Below are 27,537 nucleotides of genomic sequence, written 5' to 3' on the forward strand. Positions count from 1 at the left end.
GAACATGATCCATACTCGAATCGGTGAGAGTCTTGGAGAATCTGAGAAGCTTCAAGGAAGAGCTAGTGACCCGGTTTGGGGACAGAGGATGTTCCAGTGTTGCAGCTTGGCCATTGGCAAGTGAGCTAGCGAGCGTGACAGGGTGTCAGACCGTGAAGGCTATGACTTCCAAGAGTTTATAGATATGAGATCGATTTGGAGCACTTTGAGAAAAGTTTCGTGCTAGGTGAGTATAGTAAGAGGGTCCGGGAAGAGACCCATGACTTCTGATCATCGAGTGAAGGGTCAACATGGCCAGAGTCAGTGCAGCACGTACAAGACAATACACAAGGGAGTTTGTCGCTCCGAGGGTTTAGGATACTACAGGGTAGCGGGATTGGTCATGTCAGCAGAAGGTGATTAGTATTCCTCCAGATGTTGCGGGTATGTCATCTTCTATTGTTATTAGATGGATGTTGGGGATACGTATCACGTTGGAGTTATGAGTAAGTTTGGATAATTTAAATCTCGGGTCGGTTTCCTGCTAGTGTTTGGGTTAGAAAGGATCATATATACCATCCTGCATGCCGAAAAGTCCTTGATGAACCCACAGAGGGATGCATCTTGCGGAGCGGGTTCCGCGTGTACCGTTATCATTCCGGATCTTTTTCGAGATCTGTGTAGGAGTGTTGGTTGGAAGATCCTCGGTCAGGGTTAGAGCGATAGTTCTCCAATGAAGTCAACGTTCAGGGGTTCTATCATTGTTCAGGTATGGTCGTTAATTATCTATGGATGAACATTGGAGTTCAAGGCACTACCATTGCTAGGACAGAGCTGGTGACATGAAAAGGGTAGTGTCAGTCGTGGGTGTTAGATGCATAAGTGGTTGGTCATCGCATGTTCAAGAGAATTGTATTTTCTCATGGGTTGTGTTCGGTTAGAGTTCAGTGGTACTGTAAGATTGGAAGTGGGAACGAGGATTCGTCAGCCAAAGTGAAGATTGAGACCTTCAATTGACAGCATGGGAGATGGATTGAGGCGTCAGATTGGACCAGATTTCAAGAGTACTCTTCAAGGTTTCAGAGGATGGGCGATCTTAAGGTTTGATTGGTGATGGATCGCTAGCACTGGTAAGTACAGGTTATCGTCAGTGGACTATTAGGAAGTAAGAAGGATCGGGAATCCTTCAATTCGCACGTACCGTGAAGTCTTAGTCGAATCTAAGTGGGGGAGATACTTTTTATATAGTTCTCCGAATGTGAGTTCTGGTTGCGCGAGGCGTAATCTCTTGGGCACCTTGTCAACCAGAAGGGCATTTTGGTCGATCCGGCCAAGATAAAGGTCGTGATGCAGTGGGAGATTCTGAGGTCTCTAACCGAGATTCAGAGTTTCCTGGGTATAGCGGGATATTACCAAAGATTTATACAGGACTTCTCCGAGATTGCAGTCCCTTTGATCCGACTGACCAAGAAGTCGGTGGCCTTCGTTAGGGGCCTGAGCAGCAGACAACCTTCGAGACTATTAGACAGCAGGTTCCGGGAACCAAGTTAGAGTACCAGTTAGGACTCAAGTTCAGTAGTGTGTTAGGTCGAGTGCGTGTTCGACCTAGTTTGGAAAATATTGTAAGACTACAGGGGTAACCGTACCATTCACTAGCTGTCAGTTAGTATAGGAAGTGTTGTAAGACTACGGGGGTAGCCGTAGCATTCACTAGTGGTCAGCTAGCATGGGAAGTGTTGTAAGACTGCAGGGGTAGCCGTAGCATTCACTAGTGGTCAAAAAGTGATAGAGTGTCGTGAGACTACGGGTGTAGCTGTAGCATTCACTAGGTTGGTAGATGGCATGAGTGTGTTGTTAGAACGCGGAAGGAACAATAGTACCCACCAATTTGGGTGTAGCAGTGAGGATATGGAAATCCACTGATTGGATTTCGGATTTACCCAAATGGATTAGATCTGGTTAATCCAGTAATGAGACTGTAGGGACGTCACTACAGTTATGAGAGCAGAGAAGCAATGGACTGCTTAAGGTTGTTTGTGATGTAAGACTACCATTGGTTAGGTAGCAATCACTTTTAATCTTGGATTGGATGACGTCAGGATTCGACGCATGACCCGATCATTTAGATCCAAAGGTTTTTAGAGCCACAGTGGCATGATAACTAGTGGCAACTAGTTCCAGAGAAGGATTTCGTTTGGAATTCGTGTGAGGCGACTAAGGTGGTGTTTCTTTTTTATCTGCAGATCTGCATGACCTCTTATGTCTGCGCCGCGCAGACCACGCGCAGACATTAGCCTTCGCAGACTGTTTGTTTTTTTGAAGACTACATACCTAAAAATGTCTGCACACCCTCTTCTTGGCACAGATGTGGACATGAGTCTTCTAACATCTTCAGACATCTTCTAGCCTAAAAAAACACATATATCTTTATTCTTTTTAAGTTTTTTTTTTTAATTTATATTTTTTCCAACTTTATTAATGATAAATAATTTGAAAAAAAAAATACAAAACTTAAAAAAAAAAAAAAAAAACGTTTGACGATACAAACATGATATTTTTGACAAATTTATAAATAAATATTTATTATAATAATAGTCATTGAAGTTGTTTACATAAATATGAAAAAAAAAATCAAAATATATAATCTTATATTTTTTTGCCAAATTTTATAAAACATTGTTTAATACAGTATCGTTAATTTCTCGAGAAAATATTTATGATACGTTTTTAATGGATTTAATTGAAAAAATCGAAGTTTATTTACATCCATTTATGTATCAAATTCTTTAATCCCAAATTATAATGTTTAGTTATAACTTTTCAACTTGGTTTTTTATCAAATATATACGTTAATTCATAACAGTTTTATTTTTATTTTTTATACAAAAATACATAAAAGTTGATCTAGATTTGTTAATTATTTATAACAAAGTCATAAAAATATTAAAAAATCACTTTGAAGTTTAAAAAAATCAGTTTATTTAGATTTCAGTTTATTTTAGTAGTCTATAGATGTTAAAAAAACAAACAGTCTTCTTTTTTCAGACTGCAGACGTTTGGTCCACCTCTTCTACTGCAGATGTCTACAGATATGGTCCGCAGACTGCAAACATATTCCCTCAGAAAAAACAAACAACACCTAAGTGGGAGTCCCTTGGCTCTGCAGCCGGGCCGGAACCCGGTATTTTAGATGGTTGGTGAACGAATTAAGACATGGCAGGTCTCGTTAGACTTTGGAAAGCATCCATGTGGCAACATATTGCTTCAGGCGGTTCATTGTTCAGACACTTTCAACGATTGGAAATATTAGTATTTGTGTTTAGGGTTGCAAGTTTGGAAGGAATAGCTAGATGATTTGGGGAGTGACAAGTCACTCACAGCGGGAGTATCTGAGCCTTGGTCAAGTATTAGTGGTTTTCAAGGGTAATTAGGTCTGTGATCCTATTTTATAGTGGGAACCTCGAGCTATTAGAAGTTGAGTAGCCTGTTGAGGGATAAACATACAAAACTCAACGATAATGATTCACTATGAGTGGTCTTTCAGGGATTCAGACCATCTCGAGACAGCAGATTTCGGACATAGTACATGTGGTCTTGTTGCAAGGAATTCGGCACCTGCGGATTTTAGGGCTTTACGAGGATTGGTCATGGCTACCCTGGGAAGGCTAGAGCGTGCCCAGGTTGGTGACCATGCTACTAGAGTGGTTGGGCAAGTAAGGAATGATTTCGAGGACGAAATCTAATTTAAGTGGGGGAGAGTTGTAACACCTTGTTTATTTATTAGATAAATAAATAAATTAATGAACAAATGGTAGACCTAAAATAAATAATTATATATCAAAGGATGGTCTCGAGGAGCTAATTGTCACAAGTTTAGAAGATGGAGGTTAAAAGTGTAAAATCTGGATTTAATTTATAAATATTTATGAAGGCGGTGACTAATTGGTGATTTATTGGGACTCAATTGAAGAGATTTTGGAAGCTTAAGGGTTGATTGGTAAATTTTGGATCTTACTTGTAAGGATTTCAGAAGATGGGGTTTAAAGCGTAAAATATTGCCTTAATTTGAAAAGAGATTGGGAAGGAGGGACAAAAGGTGTACATTGGGCGAAATTTTTATATGATCGGGTATTAAACCCGTCACTTTGCTTCACCATGCTAACCTTAACCCTAGAGCAAACCATCAGCCGCCACCTTCACTACTCCCCTTCTCCAGCCGCCGCCGTCGCGCCACCTACCTCTTCGCCATCAGAACTCCATCGCCACTGTCGGGCGACGCGCATAACCGAGGAAGAACCACCAAAAGCGGTCAAATGAAGCGGTATCGACTGGAAATCGGAGATGTTGTGGCCACCATCCTCCTGCTTTCCGACGTCTCTTTTTCAGGCGTTGCGTATCAACCCCGTAGGCATCGACGCTGCTCATCTCCGTCGAAGACGTGGGTGTCCCCAGGCTCTAGGCTGCAGTTGTTGTTGTTAATCGCCGACAGCCATCGCTATGGCCGCTAGTGCCGTCGCTGCCTTCACCGTGCGTCACTAGGTGGGGGGGGCTACGTTTGTTTGGGCGTAAAGGTCGAGTATTGGTGTTTCGTATCGTGATTTGAGAGTTTCTATCGGCTGGAACCACCATGGCGCCCAACCATGATGGCTGCCACCTTCTACCACCACCAGCCACCATAGGGTGGTTGTGTGTGTGTTTATGTTGTTTAGTGTATGTGTTTATTTCGAGTTTTAGCATTGTAAAATGTAATTGGAAATGGAATAATGAGAAAGAAACTCAAACCACCACCTTAGGGTGGTGGCTGCCGCCACCGGCCGCCGTGTCGGGTGGCGGTGTGTTTTGCTTCGTTGTGATTGATTCGTTTTGGGTGCTTGAAACCCTAGTGGGCCTTTTAATCCCTAATGGGCCCAATGAAGCTTAATCGACCCTAATTGACCCAATAAAACCCTAATGGGCTTAATGGTATTCTGGTGGGCCTAATAGGCCCAATAAAGCCCAAATTGACCTAAAAGCCAAACAAATTGATAAATGGGCTAGTATTTGGGTTGGAAACCCTAATGCCAATAAAACCCTAATTTGGGGAATTAATCGGGACATACGGGGATTATTTAATAACTTGAAATATTAAATAATAATCACTGGCAAAGATTAATCTAAACAATATTGGACTTAATGGATTAAGTCCTTAGAGGATTAAGTCCTTAATGGGTTAAATGAGAAACACTTAACCCTAATCGTCATTTTATGTAAAACCCTAATTTCACTTGGGCTTATTGTTGGGCCTTTCTATTGGGCCTTGATGATTGGGTTATTAATGGGCCATCTAAGATCAAGCAAATGGACTAGAATAATTAATGGGCTTTGTGGTAAGGCCCATATGAGGAGTTGGGCCCAATTTGGAAAATTGGGCCATAGTTTGGGCCTTCATGATTATGAGGTATTGGGCCATTAGAATACCAAATGTTGGACTGGACTTTTTGGTTGGGCCTTTAAATAAGACCATGTATCGAACTGGGCCTAATTTCCATGTGTTGGGCTTTGATTTCCTAGTTGGCTTTGGGCCTATGGTTTGGGCCTTGGGCTTGAATAAGTCAAGCTTAGGGTAATGTAGTAATTATCCAAAGAATGTACTTATGGTTATGTAGTGGAACCCAATTATTAATTGGGTGTTATTTTTATGATTGACAGTTCAGGAATTTGTCATCTAGCAGCCGGGGTTGAGTCTGCGGGACTTCAGCAGTGTGGGATTGTGTCTACGGGACTTCAGCAGTGTGAGGCAGTGTTGTAAAACTCGCCGAGTTGGCCGATTACTCCTCCGAGTACTCGCTACTCGGCCCCTTACCGAGGCGAGTTACAATTTCCCGAGTACTCCCCGATCGGTCCCTTACTGAACTGAGCAGTGTTGTAAAACTCGGTCAACTCGGTGATTAATATGTATAATATACTTAATGATTTATTATTTAACACACACACACATGGATTATTACTATATATATATTAAATTTTCAGTAATTATTCACGAACTGAAACCATTATGTGTTTTTTTTATAGTTTTTATGTATTCACATGTATCTAATTTTGTTATATATTTCAATCAGCTTATGATTTTAACTTATGATTTTGACATATATAATTTCCCTAAAATAATTTCTACATGATATAACAAATCCGAGTACTCCACGAGTACTCCTGAGTACTCGCTACTCGGTAGTCGGCCGAACAGGTACCGAGTAACGAGTTCTACAACCTTGGTGTGAGGTGAGTTGCCTTCCAGTAGCGGTGGGTCTAGGGGTGTAAACGAGTCGAGTTGAGCCGAGTACTGCTAAGCTCGAAGCTTGACTCGCCAAAAATACTCGAGCTCGAAGCTCAACTCGAACTCACCTCGAGCCTAGATTTGAAGCTCATACTCGGCTCATGAAATACTCGATACTATCGAGCTCGACTCGCGAGTTCGGTTCGGCTCGACAAAAATTAAAAAAAAAAGTTAAAATCATCTCAAATTAAAAACATTTCACATGCTTTTACTTTCTTCAAAATAACAAAAAATTCACAATAAACCATATAATGTCAATATAGCATCAACCATCTATGTGATTGGAGTTTTCATACATCCGAAATACGAAAAAGAAACATTCTCAAAAGTTTTGAAGTGCAACTTAATTCCTTACTTTGTAATCGGCGCATGAAAGCTAAAAGTGTTAAAATATTTTAATAATTTAAAAGTATATAAAGGTAAAAATTTAATTTTATAAATACTCAATTAAGCTCGCGAGCTTACCGAGCCGGGTATTTTACTACTCGAGCTCGGCTCGATAAGGTACTCGAGTAGCTCGAGCTCGATTAAATTCGAGTCGAATTCAAATATTTTCCGAGTCGGGCTCGAGTTTCTCGTGAGCTGTCTCGTCTCATTTACACCCCTAAGTGGGTCTACAACCACAATGTCGGCCCACTAGTAGGAGTTTCATGTTAGATGATTGTCTTTGTGATATTCATCTAGGTTTGTTGTTACCTGTTATGTTTTATGTGCTAGCATGTTATGATGTTATGTGATAGTGGTAGTAGGGGGTGAAATAGTCCCCGGTTACCGGTCGATAGGACCGAAGGGGTTGTTTAGTACCTAGCCATGCTAGCCAGATTATGACATATATGATATGATATTATTTGGTAGTAGTAGGGGGTGAAATAGTCTCCGATTACCGGTCGACAGGAACGAAGGGGTAGGCCAGCACCCAGATATGTTAGGCAGTATGTGATTTATGTTTATATGCTAGGGTTTTATGTGGTGGTGGTAGGGGTGAAATAGTCCCCGGTTACCGGTTGAAAGATACCGAAGGGGAGGCCAGCTCCCGGTTACCGGTTGAAAGATACCGAAGGGGAGGCCAGCACCCAGATATGCTAGCCAATATTCGGTCGAGAGGACCGAAGGGGAGGCCAGCACCCATATATGCTAGCCAGTATCCGGTCGAGAGGACCGAAGGGGAGGTTGGCACCCAGATATGCTAGGCAGTATCCGGTCGAGAGGACCGAAGGGGTAGCCAGGCACCCAGATATGCCTGATAGTATATGTTTGTTATGTGATTATATGGTATGTGGTACGATGGGGGAACTCACTAAGCTTTGTGCTTACGGTTTACAGTATTGGTTCCAGGCACTCATTTCCACAGGAAAGGAGCCGACTTGATCGCAACGCATCACACTATAGTTTTCCGCACACGAGATCTTTGGGATTACACTCTGATATTGTTTTATGATAACATGTTTTGATTATTTTTACTTGGGTTTTGACATGACATGGTATTATGGATGTTTTCTTATACTGTTGGTTTTATGTAATAACTTATTTAAAAATGAAATTTTTGGCCTTGAATTTTGGGATGTTACAATATAGTAACAATGTCAGAGTACAAATCCCAAGAATCTCATATGCGGAAAATCGTGTGTGTGATGCATTGCTACCGTGCCAGATCCTTTCCCTTCGAAGAAGAAGGACCTGAAACAAAAACTGAAAATCGTAAGCACAAAGCTTAGTGAGTTCCCCCATCATACTACATACTATACATAACACATATTGTCTAACATATCCAGGTACTAGCTACCCATTCGGTCTCTTTCAACTGGTAACTTGCCTAGCATATTAGAGTGTTGGCCTACCCCTTCGGTCCTGTCAACCGGTAACTTGCCTAGCCTATCAAGGTGTTGGCCTACCCCTTCGGCCTTGTCGACCGATACCTCGCCTAGTATATCAGGGTGATGGCCTACCCCTTCGGTCCTTTTGACCGGTATCGGGGACTATTTCACCCCTTAATTCTACCACATAGCATCCTAGTGCATAAACATATAAGTCATATATTGCCTAGCTTATCCGGGTGCTGGCATACCCCTTCGGCCCTATCGACCGGTATTAGGGTCTATCCTACCCCTCCTACCACTATCACATAACATCATAGCATACTAGCACATAAAGCATAACAGATAGTGGCATACCAGACAATTATCACAAAGACAATCATCTTTACTATAACTCTTACTAGTGGGCCGACATTGGTGCCTTCGACCCACTTCTACTGGAAGGTAACTAACCTCAATTTCGTGAAGTAGCTGAACTGTCCTCGGCTCTAGGATCAACTCCTCTCAAACTCCTACACATAACAATATCATGTAATTACTCTTTCATACTCATAACCCCTTTAAGGGTCAACTATGGTCAATGGTCAAAGTCAAAACCAACATCCTGGTTGACTCAACTCGCCGAGTTGGTCCATCAACTCGTCGAGTTCCATAATCCATAAAACCCTGAAATCTCGATCCTACTCATTGAGTCCTTTCATGAACTCGTCGAGTTCATCCTCATAACATAGTTGAGACCTTTTACCCACAACTTGTCGAGTCCCTCCTTGAACTCGTCGAGTTCCTCAATCTTCATAACCCAAACCATGGCCAACTCGCTGAGTCATCTTCTAGACTCAATGAGTTTGCTCGGTAATAAAAAAGGTTGGGGGGACCACGAACCAACTCGCCGAATTGTACGAACAACTCATCGAGTCCCCCATAGTCCAAATTCGTTTAGTCGTTTCCAGTCGGGTTCTAAGCTTCCAAACCATAGATCTGGTTTCCTAGGGTCGATATATCACGTAAAGTTTCTAACTTTACATCCATGCATGGTTACTTAGCTCAAAAAGCCCTAAAAAGTGGTTCACAAGTTGCATGGGACTCCCATAGCCATAAAGTTGGCACCTTTATGCCTTGGAGTCCCCCACAGGCTCCATATCTGAAGTCATGACTCCAAAACTTGCTTGCATCCATGAATGGTTTCGAAATATGCTCCTTAAAGCCCTAAACCACCCCATGAAGAGATCTAGTAAATGAATAGTCAAGGTATAGATTTTATACCTCAATATGCCTGCTTTGACAACGAAATCTCTAGATCCAAAGCTTCCTCCTTCAACCAAGGACTTTAAGCTTCCACTCCTTCAAGGAAATTCCAAAGAATCACTCTCTTTTCATTCACACGCACTTAAGAGGCTCTAGATCACAAATTAGGGTTTGTTGGACTGGGGGAGGCCACGAGGGAGGCCACAATGAAGTGTTAAGGTCCTTAAATAAGGTGCAAACCCTGAAAATTAGGGTTTCACTCTGGCAGCTCTACTCGTCAAGTTGAGGCTTCTCAACTTGTCGAGTAGACTTCAAGTCCGCGTCCAAAAATCTCATTCCTCCAACTCGTCGAGTCCCTTTGCAAAAATGAATAATTCTTATTAAAATACATACCAAAAATCGGACGTTACACACTGTCAGCGGGAACAACAACATTGCTTCTTAAATCACCATTGTTAGTCGTCACCTGCATTGCATTCAATCAGATTATCACTTGTATAGTGGTACCCTGTTGAGAATTATGGAGTAAACCGATCATCCATTTCTTAAGTATTTATAGCCCAAGGCTCTTAAAGCCCACATGCCTATAGCAATTCGATACTATCTATACCCGAAGTTAAAAAAGAAAGCGCTATTTATGGCAAATTTAGGGAATCAACATCAAGATCACCATTAGGGCAAGCTTTGGACATTCCATTGGAGATGTGAGTTTGCCATTCTAGGTGATATATCTTAATTTGGGCCTAATGTAACTTTATTATGACTAGAGAAAAGGACGATAGATGGTGGGGTTGGCCGGTTAGGTGTGGCTTAGTGGCCCAGTCTTTTTTTAGTTATAACAAAAATATAAGTTAAACTAATAAAAATTTCAAAAAAATCATTAATAGACGACAAAATACTAGTTATTTTAAGTTTAAATGTGGCGCACCTACATCGAGGCAGTGTCGACAGCCGTCCCACAAAAAAAAATCAAAAACATATGTTTTTTACATTAATAATATATTTTAACCCTTTTTAAAAGAATATACTTTGATTATTCAAAAGTACACTTCCAAAGAAACAGAAAAAAAAACTAAGTGAAAACTCTTTTTTTATAGTTTCACTTCTACAAAAAAAAAAAAAAAAAAAAAACAAAAAAACAAAAAAAAAACAAAAATAACAGGTATACTACCTGCAACATTTTTGTATATTTGGAGTTGGTAGACCTCACCTCAAACCTCTTCGAGTTGATTTAACATCTACTTTTTCCCATTCCAGACATAATTATCATTTATCTTTTCCATGGCTACTCCTCAAACTGTTTATAGTTATGATGTTTATCTAAGTTTTAGAGGTGAAGACACGCGTAAGAATTTTACAGATCATCTCTATACAGCCATGAAGCAGGCAAGAATCCGAACATTCCGGGATGATGATGCGATGGACAGAGGAAAATTGCTGAAACCAGAGCTAAAGAAAGCCATCAACAAGTCTGCAATTTCACTCATCGTCTTCTCAGAAAGCTATGCATCCTCCAAGTGGTGTCTGGATGAGGTTTTGATGATCATTGAAGAACAAAAGACTTCCTCCTCTAAGCATGACGTCGTACCTGTGTTCTATAAGGTGGACCCATCTGATGTTCGAAATCAAAGAGGTAGCTTTAAAAAGGCATTTGATGGGTATGAAGATATAATCAAGGCGGAAACAGACTTTCACAAGAAGAGAGAATGGTTGGGGAAGGTGGGGGCATGGCGGGATTCTCTTAGAAAAGCTGCAACCTTCACCGGAATGGTTTCTACAGATGGGTACGCATGCTTCCCCTCAACTCAAGTCTCTTAACCTGTCTCCTCTAGTCCTCTGTTTCTGTAATCTCTCTCCTCTGTTTTCTGTAATATATCCCTTGTTTGTGTCTGTGCTATTGGCTTACTGGTACTAGCTTTATATAAACAAACAGACAAACTGATCCAAGAAAACCGTGTCAGATTTTGGGAATATCAATATATCAATATACACTTGGATAATTCGCGATTGCAATCACTTCCCAAAATATGTGATTTCGACCATATAGTCTAGGTATCACGAAATCAAATTTAGGATAACTTCTAAATCTGAAACACAGAATATACTTTGTTGTTTTGCGTTTTCATGAGATATAGAGAATCCGATGATAAATTTCGAGAATGGAAAAATTCAACCCTTTTTTGGAACATTTACTGTGTTCTTATATAAGAGAGAGAAAAGAAGTTAAATGGTGGTTACATTCATTTTGGCGCCAAAAAAAATAGTTAGAAAGGTGGTTATAAGACATAACCGAATCTTACATCATACTGATGTCACCGCTTGGTTTGGTGGGAAAATACATGTCCCGATTCTTTCCTAATATAGAAATCTGTTTAGGTTTCATGTCGCTGCCCCTTGACCCCGTCTGCTGACTGGTCAGTGGAACCACCGTCAAGGGCTCTGTCCCGCAAGGGCGCTGGAACCATGTACCCAGGGTCATTTCCCTCGGACCCCTTGTATACATTGAGGACATTGGTTTCTGAGGATTGTATTGTTTGAAAAAGACGCATTTCTATTCATATGGTACCATTGATATTATGGTTTATACTTTATAGGATTACAGGATACAAAGATAGATACATTTTTATGTTTCTCTTAAAATGTATGTAGTTAAAAATGTTTGTAACAAAATATACATAGATAGAGACTCTGATTGCTTTAAATTGATATTTCTAGGTATGAGGCCAGATTCATAATTGACATTGTGAATGTTATAAGAAAGAAGCTGGACTACAAGGCCCTGTACATTGAGGACAAACTAGTGGGAATAAAGGACGATGTTGCTGAGATTGAATCATGGTTACAAGATCCATCACCGAATGCAGCCATCCTTCTGATTAATGGTATGGGAGGCATTGGGAAAACAACCATAGCCAAATGCATATATAACTCAAACTTCCATAACTATGATGGCAGTTGCTTTCTGGCAAATATTAATGAGACTTCAAATCAACCGGGTGGACTAATTCGCTTGCAAATTCAGCTTCTTTCCACAATTTTAAAGAGAGAAAAGGAAGAAACCATATGGAATGTTGATGAAGGAACCATTAAGATTACAGATGCCTTATGCAACAACGTGGTGCTTATAATCCTTGATGATGTTACAACATTGCAACAGATAGATGCATTACTAGGACCACAATGGTTTTACCCTGGAAGTAAAGTGATCATAACAACTAGGCACAAGTGGTTGTTGACTGCTTTCAAAGATCATCTTAAGGTTAAGGTCCAGTCTGTTAGAACATTATCTACAGTTGATGCCATCGAGCTTTTTAGTTTGTATGCCTTTCATCAAAATCAACCTATGGAACCCCATATTGTCCATACAGAACGATTGGTCCATCACTGCATGGGTCTTCCTTTGGCTCTTAAAGTATTGGGTTCTTCCTTACGTGGAAATACAAATGATGTATGGGAAAATAAGATGTGCAAACTGGAAGCAATTCCTAATCCTGAGATTCAGAAAGTTCTACAAATAAGCTATGAAACTTTGGAAGATGACAAGGATAAAGATTTATTCTTGCATGTTGCTTGTTTCTTTGAGGGTGAGGAAAAAGACTACATTGTCAAGATATTGGCCCCATGTGATGTATACCCTGTGGTTGGGATCAGGAATCTAACGGATAGATGTCTATTGTATGTTGAATATGGGAGAGTGAAGATGCATCAGTTAATCAAGGAGATGGGACGAGAAATTGTTCGCCAGGAATCACCAAAGGATCCTGGAAAAAGAAGTAGACTCTGGCATCATGACGACTGTTTCAATGTGTTGCAAGACCATGCCGTATGTTTAGAAACAGAAACCCCTTTTTCTATATAATCACTTTATTTATATTTATTTATAATTTAAATTTCTCATTCAGGGTACAAAAGAAATAGAAGGACTCATGCTTAATATGCAAAAGATTGAGGAAGCTGAATCAACTTCATCCACAACGATGAATCCAGAGACACGTGGCTTTGAAGAATATGATCATGGCAAAAAAGTACATGGAAATAAGGCAAATTTCGAAATTGGTGCGCTGGAAAAAATGAAGAACCTAATGCTACTTCAACTAAACCATGTAACATTTTATGGGAAATGCAATAAGTTGCCAAAAAAGTTACGATTGCTGAGTTGGCATGGATTTTCTCTAAAAGCTATACCAGGTGATCATAGTTCTTTAGAGAAGTTGGTTGTTCTTGACATGAGTTACAGCAAATTAAAGTGCGTTTGGGATGACTTCAAGGTATATCTTAATCCAATATTGCCTATCACATTGTTACTAATTAATAACATATGGAAAGCTAGCTGTTAATTATATAATTGTGGTTTTCCATGTCACAGTTTATCGGATCCTTAAAAATCCTTAATCTTAGCTATTGCATTGAGCTAATCGAGACCCCTGATTTCCGTGGACTCCCTGGTCTGGAGAGTTTGATCCTGAAAGGTTGTTTGAGTTTAATGAAGGTTGGTGAATCGATTGCATACCTTAAAGAACTAGTCTTGTTAGATCTAACCAACTGTAGAAGCTTAAGAGATTTCCCATGCTTACCTAGCTCTCTTGTATCACTTCAAATGTCTGGTTGCCCAAACCTTGATGTTCTTGGACGGATTCAATGCTTGGATTCAGTTTCATCATTTTCTTTTTTGGATGATATGGATGTCTCAAATTGCAATCTCTTTGACAATTGTTTCCCAAATGACTGGAGTAGTCTGGTTTCGCTCTGGTCTTTGAATATAGATGGCAACAATGTAACTTCTTTACCAAAATGTATTCAAACCCTACCTAGAATTACAAGGCTTCATGCTGGGGATTGCTCAAAAATCAAATCAGTTATAGGTCTCCCGAAAACCATCAATGTATTGTATATCAGCAACAATAAGTCCTTGGAAAAAGTACAGCCTGGACAGAATTCGAGTATCGTAGTGTACTGCCCCAACTGCCCGAAATTGTGTGACATGGAGGGTCGTTATATGGTTCAATCAATAGACAAAGTCGAGACAAAAATCATACGATATCTGGGGTTGACATTAGATGCTTGTGAAGGAATGAAGTTGGGTCTTCAGGTAGTTTTTATATCTCTAGCTATTTCTCTTGTTTGCATATTTGTTTTATCGGCTAATGTCGAGAACTAATCAAAAGCTAAATTACAAATGGTGTTTGTGAATTGTGTCATTCACAGGTGTTACATGAGTTTGGTATATTCAGCACATTTGTTCCAGAAAAACAAATCCCTTCCTGCTTTATGTATAAAGAACGAGGCCCACAAATCTCATTTAGAGTTCCTTGGCATCAAAATAGTTCGACAATAATTGGGTTTAATATGTGTGTCGTGCTTTCTCGATTAAGAGGATATGATTATGCTTATATGAATACTCAAGTATATAATAAGACCAAGAAACTTCGGTTGACATACATGGCTAGGAATAAAAAAATCCGTAAGCATATGGAGCACATCGCATGGCTAAGCGTTTGGAGGTGTGGTAATTTGCTGGAGCCAGGAGATGAAATTGTTATAAGCATCACTACAGGAAAAGCACATCAATTTTATATCAACCTTTTATATGAAGATGATGAACAAGTTGAGGAGGATCATCATGTCGATGCATCTCATCAGATTTTGTGGACCGATAGAATGGATAAAGATATATCCAATTATGTTTGTGGTGATATGACACGTGTGTTCCAAAGCGATAACTGATGACTATCAAGTGTAACTAGCATGAAAATGATTGATGGAAGAAATAGTAGCTTACTTTTGTTAATTAGTTTGCTTTCGCATCCTACTTTCATTTCTTTTTATTAATTTTATTTAAAAATGTTGCAATCACAATCTTTGTAGCCTCGGTCTTTACAATAACCTATCCCTAACAACTTCCTAACCTAAAATGTGAACACTTTAACAATCTTACAAATGTAAGTATTCCTTAATTGCCATTTGGATCATTCTATTAGATTGGGGATTGGCTATAATCACCTCAGCTCTAAATGGGATTCCAGTATCAACATCAGGCTCTTTAGTCTTTACAGAAAAGATTATATCCATCATCTGACTTCTCTGAACAGGAATCTCAGAAGGCACCCTTCGCTTTTAAACAATGTCTGCATGAAAACAAAATTTTGAAAAGGAATAAGTTAACCATATATGCCTAACAACAGGTAATGGCGCTTCAATTTCAAGTAATGTATCAAGTTTGTGTTGAAAAAAAAGAGACATACATTCAGCAACATCTTTAGGATCTTCACGTAGAGGATACAACTCCAATCCAGCACTCGACTCTTTTTCTTCTTTTTTTTTTTGTCAACTGAAAACTTCACATCTTGAGTTCTTACAACAATCAACTCTTTTTTTTCTTTCTTTGTCTCTGAAAAACCAAAGTCATATACCTAAAGGTACTCTCACATGGCTCAAAACCTTTCTCATTCATCTCATTTAACAACATTTTTACTTTATACTCATATGAAGCCCTCAACGCCCTCTCCAGCTCAGCTCGCTTTGCTAACTTACACCACCCACTTATCAATATGTCATAAGTCGAAGAATTAAGAGGAACCATTTTCTCTTGCATCTCATTCATAAGCTCTCTTGCTTGAATCATCATTCCCACTTTAGCAAACTCACTTATAAGCACATTATAAGTACTAGTTTGAGGGACAAATCCTTTTGATATCATTTCACAATAAAACCTAATCGCTTCCCTCCTATTCCCAATCCTACCATACCCAGAAACCAAAATGTTATACACATCAGAATCAATCTCAAAACCTCTTTCCAACATGTCATCAACCAGTTTCAATGCCTCTTTCATAAGACCACCCTTTGAAAGACCCCTGAGAAGCGTATGATAAGTTGAAATATTAGGAGAAACTCCTTCAACCAACATATGTAAAAATGTATCAACAGCCTTTTTTAAATGGGAGCTTTTACAATACCCATTAATTAACACATTGTACGTAACAATATCAGGAGAAAAGCCACTGCTTTTCATTTCTTGTAATGCTAATGTTGCTTTTCTTGTCATGCCTAGCCTGCATAAGGTGGTGATAAGGGCATTATAGACTTTTTGGCTCGGTTTAAGCCCCAAAGCTATAATACGGTCATGAATCAACAAAATATCATCCCCTTTTTTACTTTTTGAAGCTGCATAGACCATAAGTCTGTGAGTTGTGGAGCTAGGGTAAATCCGTAAACTTGCCATTTCATTCAGCAAATCCATGGCTTCATCAATCTTTCCTGCTTCACAGAGTCCACCCACCATGAGATTTGATGTAATCTCATTGGGCACTAACCCTACACTCTTTATCTCTTTCCATAAACTTAAAGCATTGTCTATTTTACCCACCCTGCAATAGGCAGCAATGATTGTGTTGAATGTTTCAAGATTTGGTGACAACCCATGTTCTTTTATTCCATTATAAACAGATTCCACTTCATATTTCCCCAATCCCAATAGCCCATTTGCTATAACATTATAAGCAACAGCATCAAACTGCACATCTTTCTCAGTCATCTCTTCAACCATTCTACAAGCAGCTAACTCTTCACCAGCTTTAAAATAACCATCCATTAATGATGTATAATTAATAGAATCAGGAAATAGTCCTTTTGATATCATATTCTGAAAAAATAAACCAGCCTCATTCATTTTCCCTTTCCTTTTATAATTATTAACAAAAGCATCAAGTACAAAGTTGTTTTCCTCTAATCCGCACGATTTCATTTCCTCATAAAATCTGATAGCCACTTCTTCTTCTCCAGCCTTAAAATAGCCATCAATTAGGCTACTGTAAGCGAAAATATTTGGCATAACTCTCTCAACCACCATTTTTTCCAAGATTTCAAGAACTGCTTCATGCTTTCCAAATTTTAAAAAGCCATTGATCAGAGCAGTGTATGTAATGACATTTGGAGAGACATTTTTGCCCTCCATTTCTTGAAATGTAGACTTCGCGTTATCCAAATCTCCTAACTTGCAACGCCCATCAATCAATGCAGAATAAGTGAAACAATTTGGAACTAAACCAGAAGCTAAAAGACTTTTAAACATCATCTCAGCTTCATCAGGCCTTCCACTTTTGAATAGCCCATCCATCATAATGGTGAATACAACCACATCAAAAGGGATTCCACGTACCACCATTTGACTCTGTAGACCAAGGGGAACTGCTGCATTCCTTGACTTAAAGAACGAATGTAAAAACACAGAGTATGTTATATGATTAGGGTATACACCAACCCTTTGCATTTTCTGAAAAAGTGCTTGAGCATCATCGATTCTCCCATGCTTACAAAGGCCGTATATAAGAGAAGTGTAAGTGACTACATCATATGATAATCCATCCATGGCCATTTTCTCATACAAATTAAGAGCTTCTTCAAGTCCTTGCTGCTTTAAGTAGCCATTGATAAGTGAAGTAAATGTGATAGCATTTGGCTTTATATCCAGTTCCTCAAGAACCGATCCGCCATTGTTTTGAGGTACCATAAGCTCATCAAAAAGACTTTTAGCCTGAGGAATATCCATCATCTTGCAGAACATGTCAATCAAAGTATTGTAAGTTACAACATTAGGGAAAGATTTTTCTTCCATCATCCTACTCAACATCTCAAGAGCAGAATTCACATTGCCAGCTTTAAAAAACCCATGAATCAAAGTATTGAAACCAACTACATCCACATAACCAATTCCTTTATAACCAAACTGATCACGAATCCATTCCAGATATCCCAAAAAACCTGTATCTATAAAACCCTTGACCAATATATTACAAGTAAATTCATCAAAAGTAAACCCCTTTTTAATCATCTCCGAACATAACCCAAATCCTTGTTCAACAAACCCGTATTTACAAAAACCCCATATCACAGTATTATAACTAACAACATCACATTCACCAAAACTCGTATCTCTTAGTAAATCTAAAGCTAATCCGACTCTACCCACTTTACATACAGAATGTAGTACTATATTGCGAGTTGTAACATTTGGAGTAACACCACAAGAGATCATCTCCGAATAAACAAACCATACCTGAGAAACCATCCCTGAGTTGTTGAATTCTCGAAGGAGGCGGTTCCAAGATTGTAAACTTTCAGGAACATAATTGTAATTTCGCATGGCACTGAAAGCATCTGCTGCTTTGGAGAGCCGGTTGCGAGAGAGAAATAGGTGGATTAGTGTGCAGAAAAACGAAGCATATAATCCTCCAGGTTTTATTGTTTGTGAAGACGAGGAGAGAGGTCTAACGGACGTAAGGGATATGAGAACAGGCCGAAGGAGGGTCTTGTCGCACTGCGACTGTTTGATGAAATGCCGCAACGAAGACCCCATCGAGAAGTTTTCAGGACGAGAGTGTCGTTTTAGTAGGTGGGATACGCCGAATTTCTAGAAATTATATTTGGAAAGAAAAAGAAAATACAGCTTAACTTCATTTAACTAATACTTAAATATTTTGTGTCGTGACACCATGTTTTTCTACAAAATTTACCAAATTGGAAAACTTGAATGCAATTTGTGTCCCACTTTCTTGGTTGTGTATAGTTTTTCAAAAAGAATTTCATAGGATGTTATATACGTTAAGCTAGACAATGTTGACATCTGAATCGGCCATTTCACATCGGATTTTACGGGTGAAATCATCTCCATACCATTTAGCCTTAGTATAGTATACCAAGTCTAATATACATTAGTCTAAATATTTAATTTAATCATTTCTACTAAATAAATTAAAAAATATATTACTAAACTAGGTGTGAGACCCATGTATTACATGGGTTTATTTAAAAAAAATTAAAAATGAAATTTAATTCAAAGTTTGAATTTATAAGAAAAATGAGAAATTTTTTGAATTATTAAAATTAATGAGACTTTAATGTATTGAATACATTACATATATAAACTCTTTCTAATAAATATCTTACATATATATTACCTTACATATTAAATGTGAAATTTTAATTTAATAAAATAAAAAATACAATAAAATGACAAGTGGAAAATAAAAAATTTTAAAAATTCTAGAAAATATAATATATCCAAATAAATAAGAAGATGACATGTGACAAAAAACTTTCATTTATTATAATAGATATTTAATTTAGTCATTTCTACTAAATACATTAAAAAAAATATTCTCTTATCCTTATAACTATCTTCTTCCTAACCTAGTTATTTAATCATTACATTATTACCATATAACCATCAATTCATTATTTTCAACCAACCGTTTTTAATAATCTTATTTCCATTAATTTTATTATTATTTAAAATATTTTGTTATTACTTAATAAATATGGTTTTTTGTCTTATCTACATCATCTTTTTATGTGGTTAGCTCCATAAATTATTTATGTGATCGGAATGTCTGAGATGATCGACTATTTCTATATATTTATAAAAAAGATATTGAACTTAAAAAATAATAATAATATAAGAGAAATTTTTATTTCGCATCTAGCATTAAGCATTAGGCGTATACATAATGTGAACCACTATGAACACTCAAATATTTTTATTTTTATTTTACCTATGTATATCTACTATCATTATAAATAAATAAATAAATAACTTTTTTTTAAAATATATATGTATTACGGTAACAATTTTTTGTTTTTTAAAGAAAACTTGAGGGTGGCATGTAGATACACTTGAAAAACATGTGGCTAATGTTAATAAAACCCAACTTTATACAAAAAAAAAATTGTGAAATTAATTTTTTATGTAACATGTAAAACATATTCGGGGAAAAAAAATTAATTAAAGCAAAATTATTATAAAAACAAATTTTAAAAAAAAAAGTTAAAATAGTATAGATCAAATTCATAACAAAAAATATCAAAATATAAACTGGAAACAAATTTATTGAAAATGTTGGTTAAATAAGATGTAAATTTGTCTAATGAAAATATGACAAATTAAAACATATATATATATATATATATATATATATATATATATATATATATATATATATATATATATATATATATATATATGTCTAATGAAAATATGACAAATTAAAACATATATATATATATATATATATATATATATATATATATATATATATATATATATATATATATATATATATATATATATATATATAAAATGTTGGTGATCAAATTCAATGACTGTTTTTTGTAAATAGTTAAACTAGATGAATAATTCACTATTTTTAGTTCAAAAAGTAAAGAATGAATCAATTTCAAAAAAGAAAAATAATGGTAATTTACGGTTTAATAGTAGTGAAATCAAAATAATTTGATGAATGAATCATTCTCATTTGTGCAATTATAAAATGAATGTAATACATTCAATTTTTTACAAAAGAACGTTACATTCTCGGTTTCATGAATATATGAGAAAAAAGGTTCTACAAACATGATTCCTACTTCGGTATGGTCTACAAGACATCTCAAATCATCTATCTATTAATTATGATCATCCATTCACATTAACCATTGTGTGATGGTTGATTTACAATGAACATATCTAATATCTAATGTCTATTGTTTTGTTATATATATATATATATATATATATATATATATATATATATATATATATATATATATATATATATATATATATATATATATATATATATATATATATATAGCATTCAGTAATGTTTATGTTCCACATAATACGCGTAATATACCAAAAAATTATAATACTCAAAACATTTAGTATATCCGCTTAACTAATAAAAATATATTTTGCTATATCCAGCAATATGGGATATGAAAAGGCAAAATATAGAGCAAGCTTTAACTAATGCCCCCAAGTGATTTCCTACTATCCCACAAACATGATTCATTTGGACTCGTGTTTTTTTTGTGACATCGTATTTGACTTTTTTTCAATATAGATTACGTAGTAAAAAAATTCATTAATGATAACATAATTACAGTTTTTACCAATAATAGCAATATGCAAGCCTATGTAACCTAAAACTTGTACAATAGAAATTACTTTAATACATAATAGTAACATACTTACCTGTCTTTTACACATAATAGCAAGCGACATGGTTATGTTCATTTTATTCGCTCAGAATCAAATCCAAACCGAGGGGGGGAGATTACACTAACACTAAACAATTTCCTACAAAGAAACAAAATTCATAAACAACTTCACCTGGGTTCTGCTGTAATACCCGGGGAAGAAATAACAATTAACAACAATCAGTCGGTCTGTATATATAACTTGAACCACAACAAATACTGATACAAATACAAATACAACTGAGAGCTTAACTAATAAGATAAGACTCTATCATCTATACTTGCTGACTAGTCAAATTTGAGAAATCAAGCAGCATTTTGTAAAGTCTGATGGCTGTTGGACGATCATAAGGATCATCCTGAGTACACTGCCGATAAATATCAATTAAAAATCTGAGGGTTTTGTATTCTTCAGTTTGCAACTCTGTCTCTTTACTATCATCATCATCTTCTTCTTCCACTGCACCCAAGGCCTCTAGTTCATCTGTCAATTGTGGCCGTTTCCCCATCTGTTTTAACCAAATTATTATCAATTCATGATCATAGTTGGAAAACTTTTAAATAATATACATACCAAAAGGAGGTCATGAATTTTGGACTCGGGTAGCCCCACGTAAGGCACTTGCAAAGTCAATAACTCCAAAAGTAGGCATCCGAAAGACCATATATCTACTTCCTACACCACACAAGAATTAACTTATTTTCTTTCTCGATTACTTTTTAGACATAATAATTTAGGCAAGTTTGTATACAAGGAAAGTAGCATATACATTAATACATATACATACCAGTCCGTATAAACGGCGATCATGAATTGTTCGATAAACCTCAGGAGCCATCCAACGAGGGGTTCCAACACAGACATCTGGTGGAGGGATCCCCATATGCCCAATGCAACATGTATGCAACCAAGAACGTAAAGGAACTGCTCTATCAAAATCACAAACCTTAACAACTGCACATGTTTCACTTTCATCCATCTCAACCAAAATATTCTCACTCTTCAAGTCACGATGTATTATATCTTTCGAATGCACTTCAGATAACGCCCAAGCAACATCTCTAGCAATTTGTAAACCCAAATTCACAGGAACATGCTTCTCACCAGATCTTCCAAGCTTTTCTATATACCCCTGTTTGTTATTCAGAGGACAATTAAGGTAATCTATTTCTATTTAATGGCTTAATAGATAAGATAATGTATGACAAGTGATAAGTACCTTTAAAGATCCGCCTTTTACATGCTCCATAAAAATGGCAGACTGCAATATACGATGATGTTCTGGTATTCCATCTTCTGATTGTGAAGGTAACCACTTGGTACATATCTGATGGCCTAAAACTTTTACTATGCAAGGGTGCTTCAAAACACTTAGAAGTCTCACTTCCCCTAGGCAGCTATATTCAAAATTCCTAACTTCCTCTGCAGAGCTCTCACTCACTTTCAAAGTGCGCACCTACCACAAAAATCATGTAAAATAATAAGAAATGTGATACTGATACATAGTAATTACCAACAAATAAAGAGCTATAACAGTGATCAAGACCTTAGCAGCAGCCTCGACTGATCCCAGGTTGCATTCAATAAGGGTTGTTGAACTTGAATCTCCTTCCTTGATGTCTTCGTATGCAGCAGAAAGAGATGGAAAAGAACAGTGTGCATCACCATTGATCCGATTCAGAGGAATATACCTAAAATTAAAATACCAACCAACTTAATATATATATACTATATAGTATATACAACATCATCATGTATGTATTAATAGATATTATACCTGTAGAAATATTCTGGATCTGTCTCTTCTCTTATATCATGAGGACGACATGCATCCACTACCATCCGAATGTCTGAATCACCCCTCTTAACCACAATTACATTCCACGCATGTGGTGCAAAATCCAAATACCCTCTCACAAGTTCACATGGTACTTGAGGCTCCATTCGATCACAAAGGTACTGAATTATAAGCAAAATAAATAAATTGTTTAAAGTAAATGAGAGATAACCCAAGTAAATAGATTATTAAACTACCTTCATGAGCAATGACCTGTGTCTACAAACACCAAATTGTAGAGTTCCAATAGGGACAACAATGGAATTTCTCCTTGCTTTTATCAACTGAAGAGATCTTTCACATAGGAGAGCAGTGTCATCTGCTGAGTTAACAGTTTGTTTTGTGGATTTCATAATATTGTTGTTGTTCCCAGTTGGACAAGTGCAGACAAAAGGCTTGTTATAGTTTGATCCAGATACAGACTTGCGTGCCCTATCAACCATTGTACTTCTGTCACTCCCTCCAAAGTGATCAGATACAAACAGAGCAAGCAAGGAAGCAACCTGTAATTTACCAAGATAAATGTCTCCCTCATCTTTCGTGGAACCATACATCTGATTTAAATGATACAGCAATGATTGAGCACAAAGTGTTACAGCATCCAACTCTTCATCCTTTTCCCTGAAAAAAAACATTAACTTCAGTTTACATATCATTATCCTTCAACAGACAATAATTGATTATCAAGATTACAAAAACTACCTGTCCATGACTATAACTTCACGTGAGCCAAGATGCAAGCTTTTCTCATAGCTACTGAGAGGCAAGAAAGGACGATCTCGCCCTGCATCATAAAACCCATCTGGGAGATAATCCTCAATGCTACAAAACGACATTGTACTATATTTAGAAGACTGGTTTACGTGTATGTCAGTTGGTCTTCTTGACTTTCTTGGTTTAGGGTTATCAAGATCCCTTTCAGAATGTCTTTTTGACTGTGTATTGGCATTATTACCACATGAATTATCCACCACCAACTTCTCCTCTGAAAGAGCATCCAATTCAGCCTTTTCTTTGCTACAATCATCTTCAACCTCTTTGCCCTCAACCTGTTCTGAACTATGGTCCTTCTCACGTTCACCATCCGCAGGAAGCAGTTCTTTGTTATCCAGATCAACAGAGGCATTAACTGAGGGACCTTCTAGAAGGGCTTCAGATGCAACAATAGTACTGCAGGATTCACAATTTTCGGTTGTGTTTTGAGTTGAAGCATGGACAGAAGAATCATCACCTTTCCACTTCCTACTGCAGTTTAAACGCTCTTGTCTAGCTCTCTGTTGCAAATAGTAACGCCTTTTCCACCCCTTCCTAGGTTTTCTTGCTGGGAAAGATCTATTTGGTGAAGAACCAGTTAAATGGCTTGACATGGAAGCAGGAGAATCTGGCTCACATTAGCACACATTAGAATCCATCTCTGAAAATAATGAAATATTTAAACAAGTGACAGGAAGAAAAACTACCATTTATGGAATCATCATCAAGGGCTGTGACACTACTTTCCAATACATCCATCTCTACAGATGAATTGATGAATTCACCATTGGTCATGTCCTCATCATTGCCCTCGAGATCACAGCTTATCCATGAAGGTAGTTGAGAAAAACTTGGAAGCTTATTGAACTAGAAAAGAAGACATATAACAGCGTCAGTCAAGCTAGAATGACATAAAATTATATGCGTTCATTAGGTAAAGAGTAAAGATGAAGAGAAAAGAATAGAATAATAACAAAGTCCCCTCTTGATGTATTATACCCAAGAAAACCAACGCATCCAAAAAATGTTATATAAAGCAGTAATATAGGTGTATACAAATACAAGTATACAACCAAATGAGAGTTGATTTTTTGTGCATATATCAAGGCAGTTCTCCATATTTAGCACTACAACTAAAGAATATATATTACCTTCGTCAAGATCAAGTCACATAAAGCATGTCAATGTACTTCAGGTGCAAAATAACCCTATACATAGAAGCATATACCGTTGCTCATTGACTGTCTTAAACATTCAGGCATTCATTTTTTAAAGTTTCTACTAGTTTCAAGACGAGATTTACTTGGGAAAGGGATTAAGTTGATTGTAAGTACCTGAAGGTTTAGTCTGCGAAGATTATGCATCATGTCAAATTCAAGAGACCCCAAGGATGTCAACCTGTTGTTTGAAAGGTCCAAGTTTTCTAATCTTTGGAGAGAGGACAAGGCTGGAGGTACTTGGATCAATTTATTGTTGGCAACTTTCAATGTTATAAGGGCACTCAATTTAGTGATTTCTGAGGGTAAATTTCTCATTTTATTGTGTGAAAGATCTAGGTACTCCAAGCAAGTAAGACGGCCAATTTCTGGTGGCAAATATCTGCAAAATAAGGAGGATGCCAAATTTCATCAGTACTTTGAGTTAAATATCTGGTTATAAGCATATACAGAGACTAGAGAAGAGGTAACCCTAAATTATTAACATCTTTACTCCAAAAACAACCCTCCTTTATGATTTTTTTTAGTTTTGTTTATTTTATGTGCTTTGAAGTTTCTTTAAGCAAAAAAACAGTTGCCTGGGTGGTTATCGCACCATCGGTCCATCGCCTCATTAGGGAATCATATAAGTATGCATGATCAAGGCAAGACGACATTTGCAATGATGATTATATCAAACCATGGAAAAGGTCTTCTTGTCCACCATAGAATATGAAATCTCTGTTCACGATATCCAGAGAAAAAGGTCTTCTTGTCCACCATAGAATATGAGACATGGTTCACAGCCAAAATACTAGAGATAAGTCACTAGTTAAAACTGTTTTGACCTTATAAAGTTATGTCCACTTTCTAGTCACACGAGAAAAGAAGAGGCAAATAGAAGATATTGAGAAAAGAATTGGATATACCAAATGTCAAGTGAAGAGCAAAGCAATTAAGGCGTTGTGGACATGTGGCCTAGTTTTCAGTTGTAAGGCAATGGTTAATGTTTCAGGAACACGTCTAAAATCCTAGTTCTTTCCTCTAATGGCTAATGTCATTCTGATGTAAACAGAGAAATCAATCCTGTATTGACTATGAGTCGTAGTCATTTCAGAAATTAAAGATCGAAGAGGCCAGTACCATGATTAAATTCGTTAAATTTCTATGTGACAGCGTTATTCACATAGCCATTAACAGAAATTAGATTTGTAACAAGAAATAGAAGAACGAAAAAAAAAATACCTGATAGAAAAGTGACAGACAGATAGCTTGGTTAAGCGCTCAAGTCCCATTATGTCTCCCAGTAATGGAAAAGCTGAAGGCCTGGAAGGCGCCTTACTAAGCTCTAACTCCTTCAAGGCCTTCAATTTTTGTAGAGGTAATCCAGTTAACCCCGGCAAAGAAATCTTCACTTGCAATCTTTCGAGGTTAACCAGGTTGCCAAATTCTGAAGGAAACAAATTGACCTCATTCCCAAAGAACTTAAGGGTTTTTAACCTAACCAAACCCCCTACCGATCGAGGAATCAAATTGAACGTATTCTTGTACACATATAAACCCTCTATTGAAGAATTATCACCGTCACTAATCCTACTCTCATCCAAAACCTGGAGATCCAAAGTCTTTCCAGAAGCATCTATTGCGGATTCTACATTCGAGTTCTCATCCAACTCTTCTTCGATGTTTTCGGTAGGGGTGGTGGTGCAATCATGTTCATCAGTTGGAACAACTGCTGTTTCGTCTGAATTCAATATCTGCATCGTGAGATTTTAATAGGGTTTGGAGTACGAATTGGAAAACACATGGATTAAAGAATTATCAATTAGGATGATGCATTGTGTCAATCAATATCGACATATAAATTGGCTAACTTTGGGGTGATGAACAGAGGAAGAAAGAAGGTTTTAGGGCTTCGGCTTGAAGAGCAAGAACCCTAAAATCCAGAGACGATGAGGGTATATGTACTGTAGAATGGGTATTCTGGTAATTTCACAACTGATGTCGTAACTAATTCGTATAAACCCTAAAAGGAAACTACCGTCTAACTCAAATGAAACGACACGGAAATACGCATATGTGTTAAATCAATTAGATTTCATTATAGATTTTGTGATTATATAAAGACAAAATTGCAAAAATTAAATTATCTAGTAGTTGAAAATTGTTAGCTTTAGTCCAAAAATAAAAAATTTAGCTTAGCACCACAGGTCCAAACTTATTTTACTGTAGTTTTGCTTTAGAGTTTTGAAATGTTTTATAATATAGATTTGTCCCAAGGTTGTTAAGATCGGGATTTTTGGGTTTGCAAGATCGGGATCGAGATCCTAAGATCCTACAAAATAAAATATAATTATAATTTATAA

At 37.1% G+C, this 27,537-nt stretch overlaps 3 protein-coding genes and 1 long non-coding RNA gene across 4 annotated transcripts; 2 read left to right on the plus strand and 2 right to left on the minus strand.

Annotated features, from left to right (window-relative positions):
* Nucleotides 1-4,128: 4,128 nt before the first annotated feature.
* On the plus strand, nucleotides 4,129-6,002 carry LOC128134117 (uncharacterized). Its single transcript, XR_008232450.1, has 2 exons — nucleotides 4,129-4,689; nucleotides 5,668-6,002. It is a non-coding gene; the product is annotated as an uncharacterized LOC128134117 (long non-coding RNA).
* Nucleotides 6,003-10,578: 4,576 nt separating this feature from the next.
* Nucleotides 10,579-15,218, plus strand: LOC111908700 (disease resistance protein RPV1). Its single transcript, XM_023904499.2, has 5 exons — nucleotides 10,579-11,135; nucleotides 12,067-13,174; nucleotides 13,254-13,619; nucleotides 13,718-14,440; nucleotides 14,557-15,218. Exons 1-5 carry the CDS (start codon nucleotides 10,633-10,635, stop codon nucleotides 15,073-15,075), a joined length of 3,219 nt encoding a protein of 1,072 aa, XP_023760267.2. The 5' UTR covers nucleotides 10,579-10,632; the 3' UTR covers nucleotides 15,076-15,218.
* On the minus strand, nucleotides 15,159-18,763 carry LOC111908738 (pentatricopeptide repeat-containing protein At5g14770, mitochondrial). Its single transcript, XM_023904555.3, has 2 exons — nucleotides 15,594-18,763; nucleotides 15,159-15,476 (listed from the first exon to the last, which is right to left on the minus strand). The coding sequence occupies exon 1, from the start codon at nucleotides 18,704-18,706 to the stop codon at nucleotides 15,713-15,715; it is 2,994 nt and encodes a 997-aa protein (XP_023760323.1). The 5' UTR covers nucleotides 18,707-18,763; the 3' UTR covers nucleotides 15,159-15,476; nucleotides 15,594-15,712.
* A 2,717-nt stretch (nucleotides 18,764-21,480) lies between these two features.
* Nucleotides 21,481-27,167, minus strand: LOC111908739 (uncharacterized). Its single transcript, XM_023904556.2, has 11 exons — nucleotides 26,417-27,167; nucleotides 25,310-25,574; nucleotides 24,683-24,842; nucleotides 23,925-24,603; nucleotides 23,420-23,843; nucleotides 23,163-23,344; nucleotides 22,932-23,076; nucleotides 22,605-22,841; nucleotides 22,173-22,517; nucleotides 21,959-22,060; nucleotides 21,481-21,893 (listed from the first exon to the last, which is right to left on the minus strand). The coding sequence occupies exons 1-11, from the start codon at nucleotides 26,932-26,934 to the stop codon at nucleotides 21,660-21,662; spliced, it is 3,291 nt and encodes a 1,096-aa protein (XP_023760324.1). The 5' UTR covers nucleotides 26,935-27,167; the 3' UTR covers nucleotides 21,481-21,659.
* Nucleotides 27,168-27,537: the final 370 nt, after the last annotated feature.

This window comes from Lactuca sativa, chromosome 5 (genome assembly GCF_002870075.4).
Source record: "Lactuca sativa cultivar Salinas chromosome 5, Lsat_Salinas_v11, whole genome shotgun sequence".
Taxonomy (NCBI): domain Eukaryota; kingdom Viridiplantae; phylum Streptophyta; class Magnoliopsida; order Asterales; family Asteraceae; genus Lactuca; species Lactuca sativa.

What these genes read in the sequence shown, in the direction of transcription:
- LOC111908738 (XM_023904555.3), bottom strand. Translation starts at nt 18,706, where the DNA reads ATGGGGTCTTCGTTGCGGCATTTCATCAAACAGTCGCAGTGCGACAAG.
- LOC111908739 (XM_023904556.2), bottom strand. Translation starts at nt 26,934, where the DNA reads ATGCAGATATTGAATTCAGACGAAACAGCAGTTGTTCCAACTGATGAA. An exon ending in ACAGGTCATTGCTCATGAAG is followed by an intron (nt 23,345 to 23,419) that starts GTAGTTTAATAA and finishes CTTATAATTCAG; the next exon opens with TACCTTTGTGATCGAATGGA. An exon ending in GATCCAGAATATTTCTACAG is followed by an intron (nt 23,077 to 23,162) that starts GTATAATATCTA and finishes TTTTAATTTTAG; the next exon opens with GTATATTCCTCTGAATCGGA.
- LOC111908700 (XM_023904499.2), top strand. Translation starts at nt 10,633, where the DNA reads ATGGCTACTCCTCAAACTGTTTATAGTTATGATGTTTATCTAAGTTTT. An exon ending in GGAATGGTTTCTACAGATGG is followed by an intron (nt 11,136 to 12,066) that starts GTACGCATGCTT and finishes TGATATTTCTAG; the next exon opens with GTATGAGGCCAGATTCATAA. An exon ending in GAATGAAGTTGGGTCTTCAG is followed by an intron (nt 14,441 to 14,556) that starts GTAGTTTTTATA and finishes TGTCATTCACAG; the next exon opens with GTGTTACATGAGTTTGGTAT.